The 17,120-nt window shown below is 46.0% G+C and overlaps 2 protein-coding genes across 5 annotated transcripts in view; one reads left to right on the plus strand and one right to left on the minus strand.

Annotated features, from left to right (window-relative positions):
- Positions 1–7,336, minus strand: part of SDHA (succinate dehydrogenase complex flavoprotein subunit A) — a 36,183-nt gene extending 28,847 nt beyond the window's left edge. The window contains exons 1-3 of one of the 3 annotated variants that reach the window (XM_037015606.2): positions 7,180–7,335; positions 2,892–2,981; positions 1,678–1,839 (exon numbers count right to left, since the gene is read on the minus strand). In XM_037015606.2, coding sequence (XP_036871501.1) covers positions 1,678–1,839; positions 2,892–2,981; positions 7,180–7,242 — 315 coding nt within the window. In that variant the 5' untranslated portion in view covers positions 7,243–7,335. Of the gene's footprint in view, positions 1–1,677; positions 1,840–2,891; positions 2,982–7,179 lie in introns of all 3 variants that reach the window. The other 2 variants (XM_037015607.2, XM_073238548.1) reach the window with 2 other exon arrangements.
- CCDC127 (coiled-coil domain containing 127) lies at positions 7,284–15,820 on the plus strand. 2 transcript variants are annotated; one of them, XM_037015610.2, is made up of 3 exons: positions 7,284–7,421; positions 8,845–8,975; positions 14,559–15,820. In XM_037015610.2, exons 2-3 carry the CDS (start codon positions 8,855–8,857, stop codon positions 15,218–15,220), a joined length of 783 nt encoding a protein of 260 aa, XP_036871505.2. In that variant the 5' UTR covers positions 7,284–7,421; positions 8,845–8,854; the 3' UTR covers positions 15,221–15,820. The 2 variants fall into 2 exon arrangements, with proteins under 2 accessions (XP_036871505.2, XP_036871504.2); XM_037015609.2 differs by having other exon boundaries at positions 7,356–7,490.
- Positions 15,821–17,120: the final 1,300 nt, after the last annotated feature.

Raw genomic sequence — 17,120 nt, forward strand, 5'->3', positions numbered from 1 at the left:
TGAAGCTAGACTCCTCCAAGAGTTGCCTGGAAGCTTAAGTGAGAGGTTACATGCACAGTGCTTACTGCTTACCAAACCTGGCACATGAAAGAAACTCAACAACCCCATTTGCATAGTTTTATGACAAACGTTCCCAACAATATTTAGTGGCAAGTGTTAAAGACAGGAAGTGCTTACTGTCAAGTAATAAACTCCAAACGCAGAGTTCCAGGACCCACACTGCACCTCCCTCTGCTGTGCCCGGTCCCCTAGCTGCCTCACCCTGTTGTCTCCATCCTCAGTCACAGAAAACACCACAGCCCTTTTCCTCCCCAACTTAACACTGGACCAGTCTTCTTTAGACCGTATCTTTTTCACAGGTGAATTTTTCACAAAGCACATTTGCGAATGTCCTTCTCTTCTCCCAACAGTTATTCAATCACAACTTTTGAGCCAAGCAGACCCACATTCTAATTCCCTCCCGACTCGGTGCTGCTGTGCCTCAGTTTCCCACTTATGTTTTAATTACAAGGTTAAGTCACAGCAGAGCCAAGAACCTCGTAGCAGACCTGCAGCAAGTTACCACACTCACCCCTCCTCCCTTCCCTGACCCCTCCCTCCCGCCACTGAACCCAAACACCATGCTGATAAAGATCTTAAGGAGCAGAGTGACAGGAGACTGTAGAAAGCTGGTCTGAAGTAACACCAACCATCCCTCTGGCACACGCAGACCAGGGTGCTTCAGGGACACACTGGGTGGGGCCCCACCTGCTCACCCTTTCACCACTAAACCTTCTTCCCTCAAGAACCACCACTCAAGTACAGCAATCCTTTTCTTTTCAGTTTATTCACACTGCACTATCCAAACAGTTTTGCAACATAATTTAGAATGATGTTTACACATACTTTTCCTTTTACACAACAAGTTCTCCAAAGATACGTATTATTTGCTCTTTAGTTTATGAAGTACAGCTTTAGAACAAAGTACCTGGGCACCTAAGGGCCTGAGAATGTTGCTGGACTCTGATACAGTCTGTTCCTGCTAGAGATGATTAGGTGGTGCTTACTGGTCCCTGGAAAGTTGCCACACACTGCTGTCCCTGAGGAAATGTGCTCCGAATACCAGAAAAGAAAGTCAAATGACTTTGGAACACTGTCAAATACAAGCTGGGGACTACCTACAGCGTGCCTGTAATGACGGAACAGAATTATAATTTCACCATGTGTAACTGTCACCTTACTTTTACCCTTTCCCTAAATTCAGAGTATTCAGTGGCCACCATTTTTCTGTCCTGCACACTAAGGCTATCATCAAAGGTCATCACCCTCACACTTAACAAGGCCTGCCTGAGGATGAGGCAGGAGGCATGAATCACAGACCAGCTCACACCAGATCGGGTGAGCACAGTGAAGATAAAGCCATGAAATGGGGGCAGGGAGCACTGGATGGGTGCACAAGACCCAGTGTGACTGAGACAGAAACAGAGTGACAGCAGGATCCAGGCAACAGCTTCAGGGGGCAGAGTAGGCAGGGGACCCCCACCCCCCATGCTAAGTGAGCGAAGTGGGTGCAAAGAGCAGAAAGAGGTTAAGTGTGGGTGGAGCACAGTGGCAAGGTGGCCTGGGGCAGGCGGCTGGTCAGGTAGACAGCTGGGCTGTGCCGGTGCCAAGAGCACTAGCAGAGCCCCTTTCTCCTACCTGGGCGGCGACAGTGTGTGACCTGGTCGGAAAGAGCTTTGTAATGCAGGCCGTGTTAAACCCCGCCTCTGAGAGGCCAAATGCAGCTCGCAAGCCTGCTCCTCCGGCGCCTACCACCACGGCGTCAAATTCATGGTCCACTACTGGGTACTGCGCCGAAATCTGCAAAAGAGAGGTTCACCCATCAGTCACCTGTTCAGCTACACCACTCAGACTGGTTACCTTGGAGCTTGGAGAAAGTCCAAGAGGTACTACAAAAAACAGAGCAATTGCACCCCGAGGACCTCCATCTTGCACTGGGACTCCAAGCTACAAAGGCTGGAGGCGCGTGAGTGGTGGTGGTACTCTCACAGTTAGAGGGGCCAGCACACAGAGCTCAGGAATGGCAGAGCATCTACCCTGTGGGACTAGGAAACCCACCATTAGGTGAAATGCTGAGAACTAAAAGTACACCTCACATGGGGACAGCAGCAGAGGGAAGCAGCAACAGGGACCAAGACACCAGCTCTAAGCGTGGCTTCTTTCCAATTGTCACTTTAGTTACTGTCCCTTTGTGTGTTAATACCCATAAACATATGTGTCTATACATCTAAACTGATAACGTGGTGTTGATTGTGAGTCTCCACCTGTGACCTCCGTTTCCCATGACAATGTACGATGAAAGGAATAGACGCCAATCACAGAGGCCCACATTCCAGCTGGAGACTACCTAAGAACTGAGAGCTACTACTGCTTTCAGGACCGTGTTTCTGTTCATGACCACCGAGAGGGTGCCAACTAGTGTTCAACAGCTATTGTGGGCTTATGAGAAAACTTGCAAGCAAATTTCGGTTTCTTCAACAGGGAGCGGAATGGCCCACCAAACCCACAAGAGGCTGTCTACACACAAGTGGGTATGGTCCTGCTTGATCATCTGTCACAGTAAATACTACACGTTGTCACTTACTGTTTATTTGTATGTTTTTGTAGTTGCTTCACTTAAATTTTAATCTGGTTAATAAATACATAACAGCTATCAGCAAAACTGTTAATATCTATGTTTATATTTGTACTATAATTATTATTATACCCAAAATAATGTGAGCATGTACTGGAATAAGAAATTTTTCCTGTAAGACCTGTGTATTACTCCAATACATTAAAAACTAGTACAGGCATTAGTCCTGTAAAACCTAGAAAATCATTTATAATGGAACAAAACACAACAAACTTACTGAATCTGAAACTTTAGCAGACGACCTCTTATTCCCATCAACAGTGAAGTGAAAGCCTTGGGTTCTGGTCTGCGCAGCTGCCGGCCCCTGCTGAGAGGGAGGGAGAGCAAAGCCTCTTAATAACAGGCACTTATAACACTAAGTCATTACCCTTTCTCTCCTCAGCCGGCAAGCAGACTGGGGTCAGTTAAGAATCCTGGCCACAGAGCTTCCATTTTCTCTACAAGAGCCTAGCATGAGAGGCCACTCTTCATACGCTAAACACAGTCATCCCTTAGGGCACAGTCTTTTTGGCGTGCTGATGCATTTTAGAAGACTACTGATAGAACCAAGAGTCTTAGAAATATCATACAGAATGGTTTTAGGAAAAAGGTATGTCCAAAAACAAAGGGGGATGTGAGAGAAGTCTTCGTGTATTCTGTAATCAGGAAGAGACATTATTTATCCTGTGGGTTAAAAAAAATTATTCTATAGGATAAAAAAGTGAGAAATACAGGAAGGAGTTTGACAAAATAAAAAACGAACTCTTGAGCTATTTTACACTAAAGGGCTCTATGATGAGAAGGCTCAGGCCAGGGTTGCAAGACCCCCTGCGAGAAAAGTCGAGGTGGTTCTCACCTCCTGGGCTCCTCCGGGACCGGATGGTGGCCTGCACAAATATTTCAGGGTTAGCGCCAATTACAAAACAGTTTCTCCTACTTTTAAGTAGATTTGAATTGATCAGAGTGATATTGTTGAATTCTCTAATTTCCATTTTAAGTACATTTGCTATTGACATAAACCAAATTAGTTGTTTTCTTTCAGAAAGTTAATTAAAAAGCAAAAAGAAACTTGTTTTAGTGTAATTTTTTACATGTTAAAATCGTATTTTAACAAAGAACTAAGTCACTAAATGAATTTTCTTTGAAATATGTTACAACATAAATATAGGTAATGGTACCAATACAAACAGTATATTTTGTAATACCAGACTGAAATTAAAATAGAAAACAGTGAGATTCCTTAAGCATTTTTTTCTTCTTTCTAGGATATTCATGTTGAATAGACACAGACACACACACACATGCACACACACACACTAGGTTAAAAAGTGGCATTTGCTATAATGAAATCTTTAACAAATTACAACACTATTTCCCTGTGGAAAACAGTAATACTAACTGCATCTAAATCTGATTTGGAGAGTGATCTTAGAATTTGACGAGCCCAATTTTAACCCAATTTCTGTCTAGATAAAACTCCTGTGGTGTCACTAATCTAACAAAACTATCAATTTTCTCATAGGGCAAATATGAAGAAAAATGGGGAAGTCTCCCTAAGGTAAAATTAAAAGGAACACTTAGACCTTTTAATAGCATAAAAGCACAGATGGCTGAGTTGGGCAAAAGGGAGAAGGGTAGACATATGGATATCCTCAATCTAGCAGAGTGGGAGCCCTCATCTAACAAAAGATGCCTACAAATCACAAACAGAAGCTACTGGTAAGTACCATCTGTACAATTACAAAGGTAGCCAATAAAGGATCTGAAAGTGGTTGGATAACTAGTGGGAGGACTGAGGATATGGGAAGCAGGCTTAAGTGAACGAAATCCTGACTTACCAGCAAAAGTCAATGTCAAAAATGAATAAAAATCACTTGCATATTAGCTGAGGAAATGGAGGTAAGTGCCAGGGGCCAATACCAGAAACAGTTCAGAATGGACTCCAATTGGGAACACGTCTGCGGAAGCAGGAGGTCTTAGTCCTTTTCATTTATAAGGCCTTCTATACTTGCTGATTATTTTACAACCAGGTGTAAATATTCCCTATAAAAATTTAAAGGTTTTATGTTTTGAGAGAAAGCTTCTGCATCCGTGGATGTTTTAATGCCCTTGTCTAGCTCGGATTAGCACATAGTCTACAGGCACACCCCTGATCATCTACAATTGCTCTCTTACAACACTAAACTGTGTTTTCTAACTTTATCTTGCATCTACCTACCACTTCAGCATTTTATTAAAAATAATAATAATAATAATAATAAAGGGAGAAATGTGGGATCCACATATAAATCAAGTATAAAAATCAAACGAATATTCATATTTGACCTGATTGTTTATAGTTCATGATGCGTGATCAGAACCGAAAGTTTCTGTGATGAATGCCCTTGTACTGTTCACCATGTAAGAACTTGTTCGTTATGCTTCAGAAGATTGGAGACTGACAAGAATTAGGCTTGAGATGGATTAATGATTGTGCATTGAGCATTGACCCCCCTATACAGAATTTTATTGTTGTTAACAACCATTTGATCAATAAATGAGAGATGCCCTCTCAAAAAAAAAAATTAAAGGTTTTAAAAACAGAGATGCTTAAAACACAGTTCACAAGGTTACAGAGCAGAGGCTGTGAGGAGCACCACACACAGATTTCATGTTACTTCACAGAACACTCCCTAACCCCACACAGAAAAAGTGAGTCTATCCAGAGTAAGTGGGGTCTGAACTTGGGTCAGCCTGGCTGGCTACAAATCCTGTACTTTCCCCACTATTCAAGGAGGCTTGGAAACATCTCTGGTACTCCAAACTAACACAAACATCCAGGTTATGTATTAAAACCAAACCACAATTTTTCAAGGGACCCAGGAAAAGCATCACACAGAATGCAGAAATGAATGCCACTTGCACTGTAATTATCCCATGAAGCAAAACAAAAGGGTGCTACAATGGCCTGAATAAAGTAATTCTGGACACACCATGAAAACACTCAGAACAATACATTCAAAGAAAAGAGACTGCCCTATTCTAGAACAATACTTGGGCTATTCCTCTTAAAGTTTTTGAAAAATCTCATCTGAAGTGAGCAGTTCACCAACTATTAAAGTTCTCAGTTTTACTTTCCTTTCCATGAAATGACTTTGGAACAATGTGCAAATTGCATCAGTGTCCTGGGGCAACTGAAAAGGATAAAAGCAGAACTGGTTTGATAATTTTCTAACTTCTGAGAGCAGCTGCAAATACACAATGACTCGGAAACATCACAGAATTGAATAAAATGAGACAAAGGAAAAGTCTCTGTCGACTTTATTCAAATTATCCTCATCATCTGCTCTCCACGGGCATTTCTCTGTCAGTGATCATAAAGTTCTTTTTTTGTTCTAATAATTGGATGCTTTTCTTCTTGGCAATCTTTAACTCCAATAAATTATATTGCTTGGGGGTAGAATTAATTTTCATAGGATAAGCTAGCTTCGAGATAAAAACACTTCCTAAAAACCCAAAACCATCTTTTAGAAGGCCCAACTTGTGGTTCAATTTTGTTATCTGTATCTTGCCATCAGGTTTACAAGTACCTAAACACAGGACAGAGGTGAAGGTTCAGAGAGGTACTGAAGGTAAAGTGCTGGCATTGACAAATGATTCAACCCAGATCTCTTTGAATCAAGCCAATAGGAAAAGAGAGGTTTGCACCTGTGCTCGAACATTATTCTCACTCTCAGAAGCTCACGGCCAGAATTCCTCTAGTCCCGCACAGATAAAAGGACAATAATGTTTTTTCATGAATTGACAAAGGGTGAGTGGTGGGGGAAGGGAGTTCCGGAGGCTGGAGGGGTCTTTGACTAAACCTTCTCACATTTTCTATCATCTTTAATATCCCTATTTCAAAATGAAAACTTCAGGTAAAATACTACAGGTATAAGTCAATACTATTGAATACCTTGGCTCCCCTCAGGGCTTTTAAGGTTAAATCACTAAATCGGCGGGGGTGGGGGTGGGGCGAAGTCACTTAACAGAACGGCAACGGCAAAACCTCGTGTGCTCGAGAGGAACCCCGGAGGGCAGAGCCAGAAGACGGGTCGTGAAGAGCGCAGGGCACAGACCGGGGCCGGGACCGGGACAGCGGTGCCCCAACGGCCGTCCTCGGAGGACCGACCCTCGGCGTCAACACACCGCGCGCAGCCAGCCCGACGACCTCGCCCGGCCGGTTCTGCCGTCGGGGCTAAAGCCCTGCCCTTCAGAGGGCGCACGGAGGCCACCACGCCCACCCACCTGCCCCGACGGCCCTGAGCCGGGCGCGGACCGCCGCGGAAGCGATGCCGCGCCCGCCCGCAGAGCCGGGGACGGCCTCAGCCCGCGGGGCCCCGGGCGGACGCAGGGGAGGGCCCGGGGCGGTCCGCGGAGTCGTGCCCTTCGCAGGCCCGGCCGGAGTCGCCGGCCCCTGCCCCCGAGTGGCCTCCTTCCCGCCCCGGCCCAATAGCCCCCAGTCTCGCCCGGGGCGGAGGCGCGGGGACCGCCCGCCGCCAACTCACCGGCCTGGTCAGCGCCAGGCGCTGGGCGCGCAGCAACCGCGACACCGCCCGGACCCGCGACATATCTGACCTTCGCAGCACCGTCCCACCAGTCCTCGCGCAGCGCCTGCGCACGATGACGCGCCCCCCGTGACGAACAGGGGCACTGCGCCTGCGCACCCCGCCACGATCCGGGGGTGATCGCTAGGGGGTCCCTGCGCCTGCGCGGAGAGGACCGCGGAAGCTGGCGCTCTAGGCCTGCGGTAGGTCCGAGGTCCCGGGCCCGGAAGGTGGCGGTGTTCGGGGGCCGGGCGTGCGTTGGGGGTTCAGGGGTAAGTCTGGCACCGAGGGTGGGTTGCGGGCCGGAGCGGGGCCGCAGTCGGGGGTCCATTTGGTGTCGGAATGGGTTCTGGAGTCGGGGCAGGTCCGGTGGGAGCGGGCCGGTGTCGCGGTGGGTCTGGGGCCGGGGATGGGGCGGCGCCCGGGTCGGTTCTGTGGACCCGGTTCAGCCCCCGGGGCTAAGGTGTCCCTGTTGACTCGCTTAATTCACCTCCGGACCACAGAGTGTTCTTATTTTCGAGTGTTTATGTCCGATATCTGAAATCTGTGGAAAGAAGTGGGATGGAAAATAAACCAGTAGTCGTAATTCCTGTAACCGTTATTTTGTTTTTCATCTAACTTTATTAAGATTTTCCTGGTGCAAAATTGTGTGCAAACATAATTTTGAATTATTTAATTATGTTTACAGTGGACCGGCCCCTTATATTGACATTTATGTTTTTTCTTAAAGTTTTTGCTACTGGTAACTAAGGCCATAAAAAATATGTGTGCACTGACTTTGCGTTTATTAGAATTACTTATTCCTCAGTCTGGGCTTTACTGCCTTGGAGGGAATGAGCACCATTAAAAGTTAGAATTATTAGATAACCACTGTTTCTGTTCTTTGGTTACCACAAACTACTGAACATTATGTCATGAGCCACCTTTTTTTTTGGCATTTCTTTATTGCCAATGAGAACTTTATATTTCTAGGTATTAATTATTTATTGAAAACCCTATTAAAATTTTCAAACTAAGTTCCTTTTTCTTATTTGATTATTTGTTATGATCAGCATTTTTTGTGGCAGTCCATAGAAATAAGCTGAAAGCTTTCATGACTCTTTTATGAAAATGCCCAACCTAGTGTAGGTACTTAGTAAATTCGTAAATTCATGTTAACATCAGGTCCCATCCTAGTTATTGAGGCAGCGTGAGCTTTAAGCAGAAATGCCTATAGTTCTGGTGTTCATCGCCACCAGTGTCTCCCACACACCCTTTGCCTCGGCCTCTCAGCCCTATACACCATTCTCTGAAGCAGCCAGTGTTTTCACAACTTCCTATTTATGGATTTTTACCTACAACCGTACTTTTAAACATTTTCATTAGAAAACGTATCTCATTTTACTTGCATCTCAGTTATGTGAGGTATGTCTCTGTCCTGACTACAGTGTGAGTTGCTTTTGTCTTAAGGCATTGTTTATTTCTCCTTTGAATCCCATAAGGCTTACCCTGTACAATACTCAGGTGAAACTGAACAAAAGTTTTTGGGAATAAAAAAGGGATTCATGTGAGTCTGTAGATGATACACTTGTGACAAATGTATTTTATTCCTATTGTGTGCTTAATAGTTTTGTTATTTGCCTCAAGGTGTATCTCCATGAATAACCTAAATGACCCCCCAAATTGGAATATCCGGCCTAATTCCAGGGCTGATGGGGGTGAAGGAAGCAGATGGAATTATGCCTTGTTGGTGCCAATGCTGGGATTGGCTGCTTTTCGTAAGTTATCATTTTCCCAATAATTGTGTTTTCTGGGTTGAAAGTAGGGAGCCCAAAGACCTTGGAAATGGACCCTGACAGATGAAAGTGTACACCCTAGTTTTGTCTCATACAGTGTGTTTTGGGCAAATTACTTAACCCTCTGAGCTTGTTTTCCCTGTCCAGGGCAGGTAGCATCATGATTACCTCGATGCATTCTGAGGGTGAATAAGACAATATATTCAGAAGCATTGTGTGGAGTAGGTGTCAATAACTGTTAGCGCCCTGTGGAGGCTTCACTGCCCTAAGGGGCTCCCTTGCTCCAATTGCTTTTGTAAAGACGGATGGAGAGGAATAAAATGGACATGAAAGAAAACCAGTCTTGGGTGTCTGTTTAATGTTTAGAAAATCAGTCTTTGGGAGACTTCATCTGTGACACCTCTGCTCATCTTGGCCAGAAATCCTCACCAGTTTGACTGTGTACTACTTAAGGAAATTACTGGCCACAAGTCAATTGTAATTATCCCCGCTACATGATACATTTCCTTATATTCAGGAGTTGTATCCCACATCCCATGCTTCTGGGCTGGCACTTAAGAATGTGAGGAACTGAGGGATTGAATCAAAGAAGCTGCTCTCTGTTTGCATTGGCACTTGCTGTGGACTGGGTTTCTCAGGTCAGCAGGGTTTCATATGGGAAGTGGAAGCCAGCAAGAGTGGCATTTATCAACTACTCTTGTCTGCCTTTACTTCTAGGCTATTCCTGGACCAGCTAGGAGGCTAGTTGATGCCCATATTTTGTAATATAACTTCTTACCTATGTAATGACACATTTTTGGAGAATTCTTATAAGATTGCAAAGTTAAAATTTTTCTTCAATCACATTACCTAAACAAAATAATCAGGAAGAAAAAAATACTTCTCCACCCTTCTCAGGATCACAAAGCATCATTTCAAAAAGTCCAAGAAGGCAAGAACATCAGAAGCAAAGATTACTGGGGAAGGCTATAAAGCTGGAGATAGGTCTGAAAACAGATGGAAAGTGGGAGTCACCTTGGGGCCTCTGATGACTACAGGAGTCAGTGCCATTCTAAGCCTTCAGCTCACTCATCAGGTTCTTCACCTTTCCGACTTTTAAGTGGTGTTTTTGCAAGGCGGCAGGCTCCTGAGCTTCTAAATGGCAGTACCCTCAGGGCCCTATTTGGGTCTGCAGGCCCTGTGCAGATCATTGAGCCATGATCTGCCTGCTGTTGTCAGCCTTCCTGGGAGGTGATGTTTAATTTTTAAGGAGGAGCCTGAATGTTTCCCAGAGTGGCTGCAGGGTTTTAGCTCTCTCTAGCGGTGTGAGTGATCTAGTTTCTTGGTATTCTTGCTGGTATTTGTTGTGGTCATTATTTTTATTTTGTGGTTTTATTTTACCCATTCTGCTGTGGCTTCAATTTGCATTTGCCTGATGGCTAAAGATTGGAGCAGCTTTTCACATACTTGACATCAGTCTGTCCTCTGCATGGAATGTCCGTTCTGGTCTGCCAGCCGTTTTCTGATAGGATTGTTGGGTTGTGAGAGCTGGACTCTGGTCTGTGGACATGGAGTCTGTACCTTGTCTTTTCATTCTATTTATGGAATCTCTCACAGAACAATGGTTCTAATATTGATGAAGTCCACTTTATCAGTTTTCCCTTTTAAGGATCATGCTTCGCATGCAGGTCTGGGAAATTTTTACCTAGCCCTACATCCTCAAGACTCCCCCCTCTGTTTTTTCTTAAAGTTTTAGTTTTACTTTTTGCATAAAAGTCCATGATCCATTTTGAGTTAATTTCTGTTTAACTTAGAAAACTTAGGTCAAGGTAGGAGAGCAAGGTACAGGCTTTTATTTAGAGATAGAGTGAAAGGACAGAGCTCCCGGCTCACGCCAGGAGGGGACAAGAGAGTCCAGAAAACTTAGGTTTTATTCCATCCTTCCCAATCTGTTTACTTTCTATTTCCTTTTCTTGCTTTCCTGCACTGGCTGGAACTTCCAGGACTCTTAAATGGTTCCTGATGTGAGAGTAAAACGATTCAGTCTTTTCACCATCACGTACAGCGTTAGCTGTGGGTTTTCATAGATGCCTTTATCAAGGCAAGGACATTCCCTTCCCTTCCTCTTTCTCTGAGTTTTTATCATGAATGGGTGTTGAGTTTTGTCTTTATGTCAGTTGATATGATCATGTGCTTTTTGTTCTTTAGGCCACTAACATGTTGGATTATATCAATTGACTTTTGAGTGTAGAACCAGCCTTATGTGTTTTGAATAATTCCCACTTGATCATGCAATATAATTTTTCTTAAATATTGTAGATTTATTTGCCAGTGTCTGGCTAAGAATGTCTTGTCCATGTTTATAAGGGACATACTGAATAGTTTAGCCCTTTAACCAGCTTCTCTCTTCCCACACCTATTGTGGATCCTTAAGAATTTTTCAGTTAATTATATTTTTCAGTTCTGATATTTGTTTAGTTTTTTATGTCTTCTATTTCATTTCTGAAACTTTCTATTTCTTTGTTTAGACATCTTATGGCTGCTTTAAACTTTTAATTATCAGATGATAACGTCTTTTGTCATCTCAGTATTGGTATCTACTGATTATATTTGTTTAATTCAATTTGAAATATTCTTGATTCATGTTTTGATTGAAACCTGGGCATTTTGAGTATTATGTTGTGACATTCTGGTTCTTACTCAATCTTTACCAGGCTGGTTTCTTTGACAGTGCTCATCAGGGGAAAGGTGTGGTTGCCTCCTTCCTGCAGTCAGGGATGGAAGGTCACGCTTCCCGCTGGGCCCCCAGCCTACTGGCATCAGGAAGAAGGCCTGAGCAGGAGGCCCTCTTCCCCGCTACCCAGGCCTCCACTGGGGCTCTCCCAGGTGGCTGGAGAGCTGAGAGGTGGGCACATCTTTTTGCCACGTCCCACACAGCTTCCTCTGCCACCACCCCAGGGGGAACCAGGAGGGTTTCCCTAGCCTTTGCCCACCCAGGGGTTGTGGGGATACAGTTGTCTGCTAACGGTTTGGCGTGAGTAGAGTGGTTATTGTCTAAACGTTTTTTGTCTTACGGGGCCCCTTTCCTAGTCCTTTGGCAGAGAAATTTTTGTTGGGCTTTTACAAGAAAATCTGCACCCATTGGCACTTAAGCATCAAGTTTTATCTAGAGGCAAAACAGAGTCCTAGGGCACACTCCCAGGTGTTTGTGGGTCCCAGAGTCCCCCGTCTGCCTTTCATAGTCAGCTGCTTGTTGTGCACAGATGTCCAGTGGCTATTTTCAGCAGAATGAATAGGGAGAGCACTTTTGCTGTCCCAGAAGTGGGAGCCCCAGCTCTCTTTTCTCTGCCTTTTGAAACTAAGGCTCCACAAAGTTGTGTCTGCCTAAAGTTGTAAGGCAAGAGTGTTCCAGTTCAGACCCAGAATTGAGCGTTTTTGGACTGACATGCTACTAACTCTGACCCTCCCTGGTGATCTCCACCCGGTATGTCTTCCTGGAGACCTCCTGATTAAGGGCACCCACCCAGAACTCCTGGTGACTACAGCCTGTGCCGTGTGGTCCAGGGTACCCTGTGTCTGCACCACTTGACGTGTGTCAGTACAGGACCTGAATGAGACTGCACCTAGACCAGCACAGGAGGTGGCCCTGCCCATCTCCCACCTTCACCTCTGACCCTCTGCTCACACCAGAGTGGTGTCAGGTCCGATTTCACTTCCTTATCAGCATCTGTGGGGCTTTTCCAGTGACTGCCCCAGCTCCTCTGGGAGCTGTCTGCTGTCTGCACAGGCATGTGATCTGCTCAGTTGTACTTACTCCTGCGCAGAGGGAGCGTTCCTCCCAGGTCACACTTGGCCATCCAGACTCTGTTCACATCCATCGACTTACGAAGCCTTCCCCGAACCCACCCCAAACTGCACTGGCTCTTTGTTCCTCTCTCCGCTTTGCATGTTGCCCACCTTTCCGTGCCTGTCGGTTACATGAAGCTGCTCCTTTACAGATCAGCTCCCCTGCTGTGGCCTCTGGCAGAAGGAGGAGCGGGAAGGGACACCAAAAGGAGGGAGGGGACCAGGAAGGCTATAGGCACTCCAGTGGTTCCCAGGGGTGGGAGAGCAGCATGGGGGCAGCCTGGCTGTGTGTGAGAGCCCGCACAGGTGACCCCTCAGAGCCGGACTGCCGCCCTTGGTGGCCTGGAGACCTTGAGCTTTGAAGACTTGCTGCACAGTCCTGTCTTCAAGGAATGAGTCCATGCAGGACATGTGTCCTGCACAGGCTGAACCTGCGATTTTGAGGACTCAGTATTGGGCGTGTGGCCCTGACGTTTGTGCCAGGACTGGGCGTGTGGCCCCGGCAGTTGTGCCAGGACTGGGACTGACATTCGTGCCTGGACTGGGCATGTGGCTCTGACATTTGTGCTGGGACTGGGACTGACAATTGTGCTGGGCCTGGGCATGTGGCACTGATTCCGAATGTGCTGGTTTCCTGCACCAGAATGTGTTGCCTGTCACCACAGTGGCTTCTGTTTTATACTGAAGCACCTGGAACTTCGATGTGCAATAGTGCGGGGAGAGGAGGTGTTCCTGTGCAGAACCAGCACCTCCTTCTTCTCAGACCTGGGGCACAGCAGAGGGCCGAGGCCTGGCTGTTGCTGTGCAGTGGGGCCGAGTGGAGACTGCCCACTCCAGCCTCCGCTCACTCTCTGTCCCAGGGTGCTCTAGTTTGGGGCAAGGCAGCCAAACCATGTCTTGAGGTTAAATTTCTTACTCCACCCCACTTGTGTACCCTATCAGACTATAGCTGCTTACTAGTGATCATCAGTAGTGGAACACATTTTGAAATTTATTCAGTTCTGAAATAACTTGGCCAATAATATTTGAAGCATGCCCATGTGTGGAGACCAGCTCCACAAACCAACTGAACTTGAGAGGAGTGTATGAAGAGCTTAAAGAAAACACAGAGAAAGATACAAAAAAAACATGGAAACCAAAGCTGGGATCAGGAGGTTCACTCCCCACTGATGGCAAATGAGTGTTGCACTTTTATTTCTGAGCACAGGCTCACAAAGATGTCACTTCCAGGCTAATCTCATATCTGGTGTTGTCACTTCTGCTTCTGGTGATAGCACTTCCGGTTGTAGCACTTCGTGGTGCCCAGATGCCACTTCTGGAGTGACATCACCTCCGGGGTGATATTGCTTCCAGCCCTCTACACCTGTGTTAATTTTTAAACCTCGCCAATAGCATGTGGGGCATTGTGGCCAGAGGGGGCAGTTGGTGTAGGTTTAAGAGCACAAGCAAACAGTGGTAGTTCTTAGCCATAGAAAATCAGGCAACGGAGGGATCCCTGGATGCAGTCTTGTCAGACTAGTCTCTTGGGAGCTCTTACCTGATTTTAAGATAAGAACTTGGCATATTATGTGATTTCATACAAAATATTATATTTTTCATACCTCTCAGCAGAAGCAGAAGTGCCTAAGACTTCATTGAAATGCTGCCCTTAGCAGTTTATTTTCTTTGAATAAAGATCAGAGAACTTCAGCTCTGATGTTTTGTTATGTGTGTTTTTCTCCCCCAATTTCTTCATGTCAGGTTGGATTTGGTCTAGGGAGTCCCAGAAAGAAATAGAGAAGGAGAGAGAAGCATACCACCGTAGGACAGCTGCTTTCCAGCAGGACCTCGAGGCCAAGTACCATGTCATGATCTCTGAAAATCGGCGTACAGTTGCTCAGTTGTCTTTGGAACTTGAAAAGGAACAAAACAGGACAGCCAGCTACCGGGAAGCCCTCATCTCTCAGGGGCGCAAGTTGGTAGAAGAAAAGAAGCTTCTGGAACAGGAACGGGCTCGGGTCATGCGAGAAAAGAGACAGCTGCAGCCCTTGGGAAGTGCCTACCTGAGTTACCTGGAGAAGGAAGACGACTGGCAGAGAAGAGCCAGGCTTCTGCTGAAAGAGTTTGAAGATGCTCTTACAGAACGGCAGAGCATCTACTGCAGCCTGATCGTCCCTCGCAGCAAGCGGCTGGGCATAGAGAAGAGCTTGCTGGTCCGTGCGGCCTCTGACCCGGTTGCTGCCGACCTGGACATGGCGACTGGCCTGGCCGACATATTTCAGCATGATACGTACTGTGGTGATGTCTGGAATTCCAACAGACGCCAGAATGGGAGACTCATGTGGCTGTACCTCAAATATTGGGACCTGATGGTCCAACTGAAGACGTTTAAGAGAGTTGAGAGGGCCCTATTGGAGAAGTGAGGTGAGAGCCATATAAAGCTGCTTCTTGTGACTACAGGCCACTTGGGGGTGCCCCACGCTTTCCCTCCTCCTCCTGCCCTGCTGCCTGTGTTGTGGCCTTGTGTGCATACAGCCCACCTGCCCTCTGAGCAGGACATCAAGGCCTCAGGACACAGGGTGTCCCCTTGATCCTCCTCTGCTGTTAAGGATGCAGTTTCCCAGAAGCATTTTTTAAGCCATTAGAATTTTACTGAGTGGAACAGTATAATGTCCTATTTTAGCTCTATGGTAAATTGTTTTTAAGAAAGTCAATTATGGATCTTCACTGTTAAAGTAATACTCTGTTTTTATCACCCCCTAAATTGTTTTCTCCTCAAATTCTTTTTCTCTCTCCTAAAATTACATTTAGCATTTGTCAGTAATGTATAAAACTGCCTAACAGATGACAATAGAAAGCATCAAGGATTTATATTGTTTTGAAGAGCTTTCCCTGCAAAGGGGAAAAAAACGTGTTTCAGTATTGATACCCTAATGTTTTTGGAATTTCGCTTGTGTCTGTATTCAGTAAGCAGATAGTATTTATTAGCAGTGACAATAAAAAAGCATTGCCATTTAAAAGTATCAGTGCTTTTTATGTGTGTCATTCTTTATTATTTGCACAATGTTATTACATACATCTGAATTCTTACCACAAACTAAAAGGTAGGCAGGCCCCTGTGGCCCCATTGTTCATGAAGCTGCTGTGAATCGGGCTTTACTGTGCTTTAGGTCCTAGTCCTGACCTTAGGCACTAGGTACAGATTGCTACTACCCTCGGGTCAGGGGCACCCCAGCCCACTCTTCAGCTGGATGACGTGCTGGGAAGTCTCGAAGGGTTAGTTGCTCCACAGCTAAGTTGTGTTATGTGGGAAGGTCCAAAGCAGAATCAAAAGGAAGAAGGCACATAGGGCAGAGGAAGGGGACCCGGTCTGCAGAGCCCCCTCCCATGCAGCCGCCCAAGATCCACTCGTTCCCCTGGTGACAAGTCTCGAGGACACATGGGACGTGTTGCTGAGCAGCACCCAGGGCTTCCGCGGAGGGCTGGCATACAGGTGCCCTCTGCCTGGCACATACGCAGTTCTAAACTCCCAGAAGGAAAGCAGGGCTTCTAAGCTCTTAGCACAAAGTTGAGGCACTGCGACCTGCTCTGACTAGTTTAATGGTGGTGGGAGCCCTCCCAAAATCCAGGTTCCCAGAGGCCAGCCAAGAGTCAGCCTGGTGAGCAGGCCTTTGAAAGGACTTCAGTGTCAGGCCTGCTGTGTGATCTCTTCTGCGCACCCTCATTGTACAGGGATGAGGGAAGTAGAGCAGGTGAGGGAAAGCCAACCTGGTGAAGTCATGCGGGTAATGTGGGCCGGAATGAGCCCAGGCAATTTGGCTCCAGAATGCTGGTGCCCTCCATGTGGTTGTTGGATGGTCTAGCAGTGACTGGGGGAAGGTCCATCTGCTTTTGAATCCTGTCTGTATGGTAACACACTTCTAAAATACTAAACTTAAAAGAAACCGGTTTAATTATGGGGTAGTAATGATTAGAGTGGCTGTTTGTTGAGTATCACACACTGAAGCTTATGTAATTCATGCTTGCATGTGTTTTCAACCTTTGGTGCCATTTTAGAGACCAGGGAACCAGTTAAGAGAGCTGAAATAAGTCACCCAATACATCCTGGGGCCTCTGCTCAGAATGCTTCTCGTGGCTTGGAGTGCCGTCTTCCTGCTGCACTGCCACCACTTGATCTGAGCATAATTTCTTCAGGAAAATATGGACTAAAAAGTTTCTCTGGTGGTATTTCCTGGAGGTTTATACCCTTGCTTAGAGTGGGATGTATTCTAGTTCCTGTCATGCCACTGATTTGCCTTGGATAACCCTCTTAATGCTTTTCTC

Source organism: Manis javanica, chromosome 1, assembly GCF_040802235.1.
Source record: "Manis javanica isolate MJ-LG chromosome 1, MJ_LKY, whole genome shotgun sequence".
NCBI classification, from domain to species: domain Eukaryota; kingdom Metazoa; phylum Chordata; class Mammalia; order Pholidota; family Manidae; genus Manis; species Manis javanica.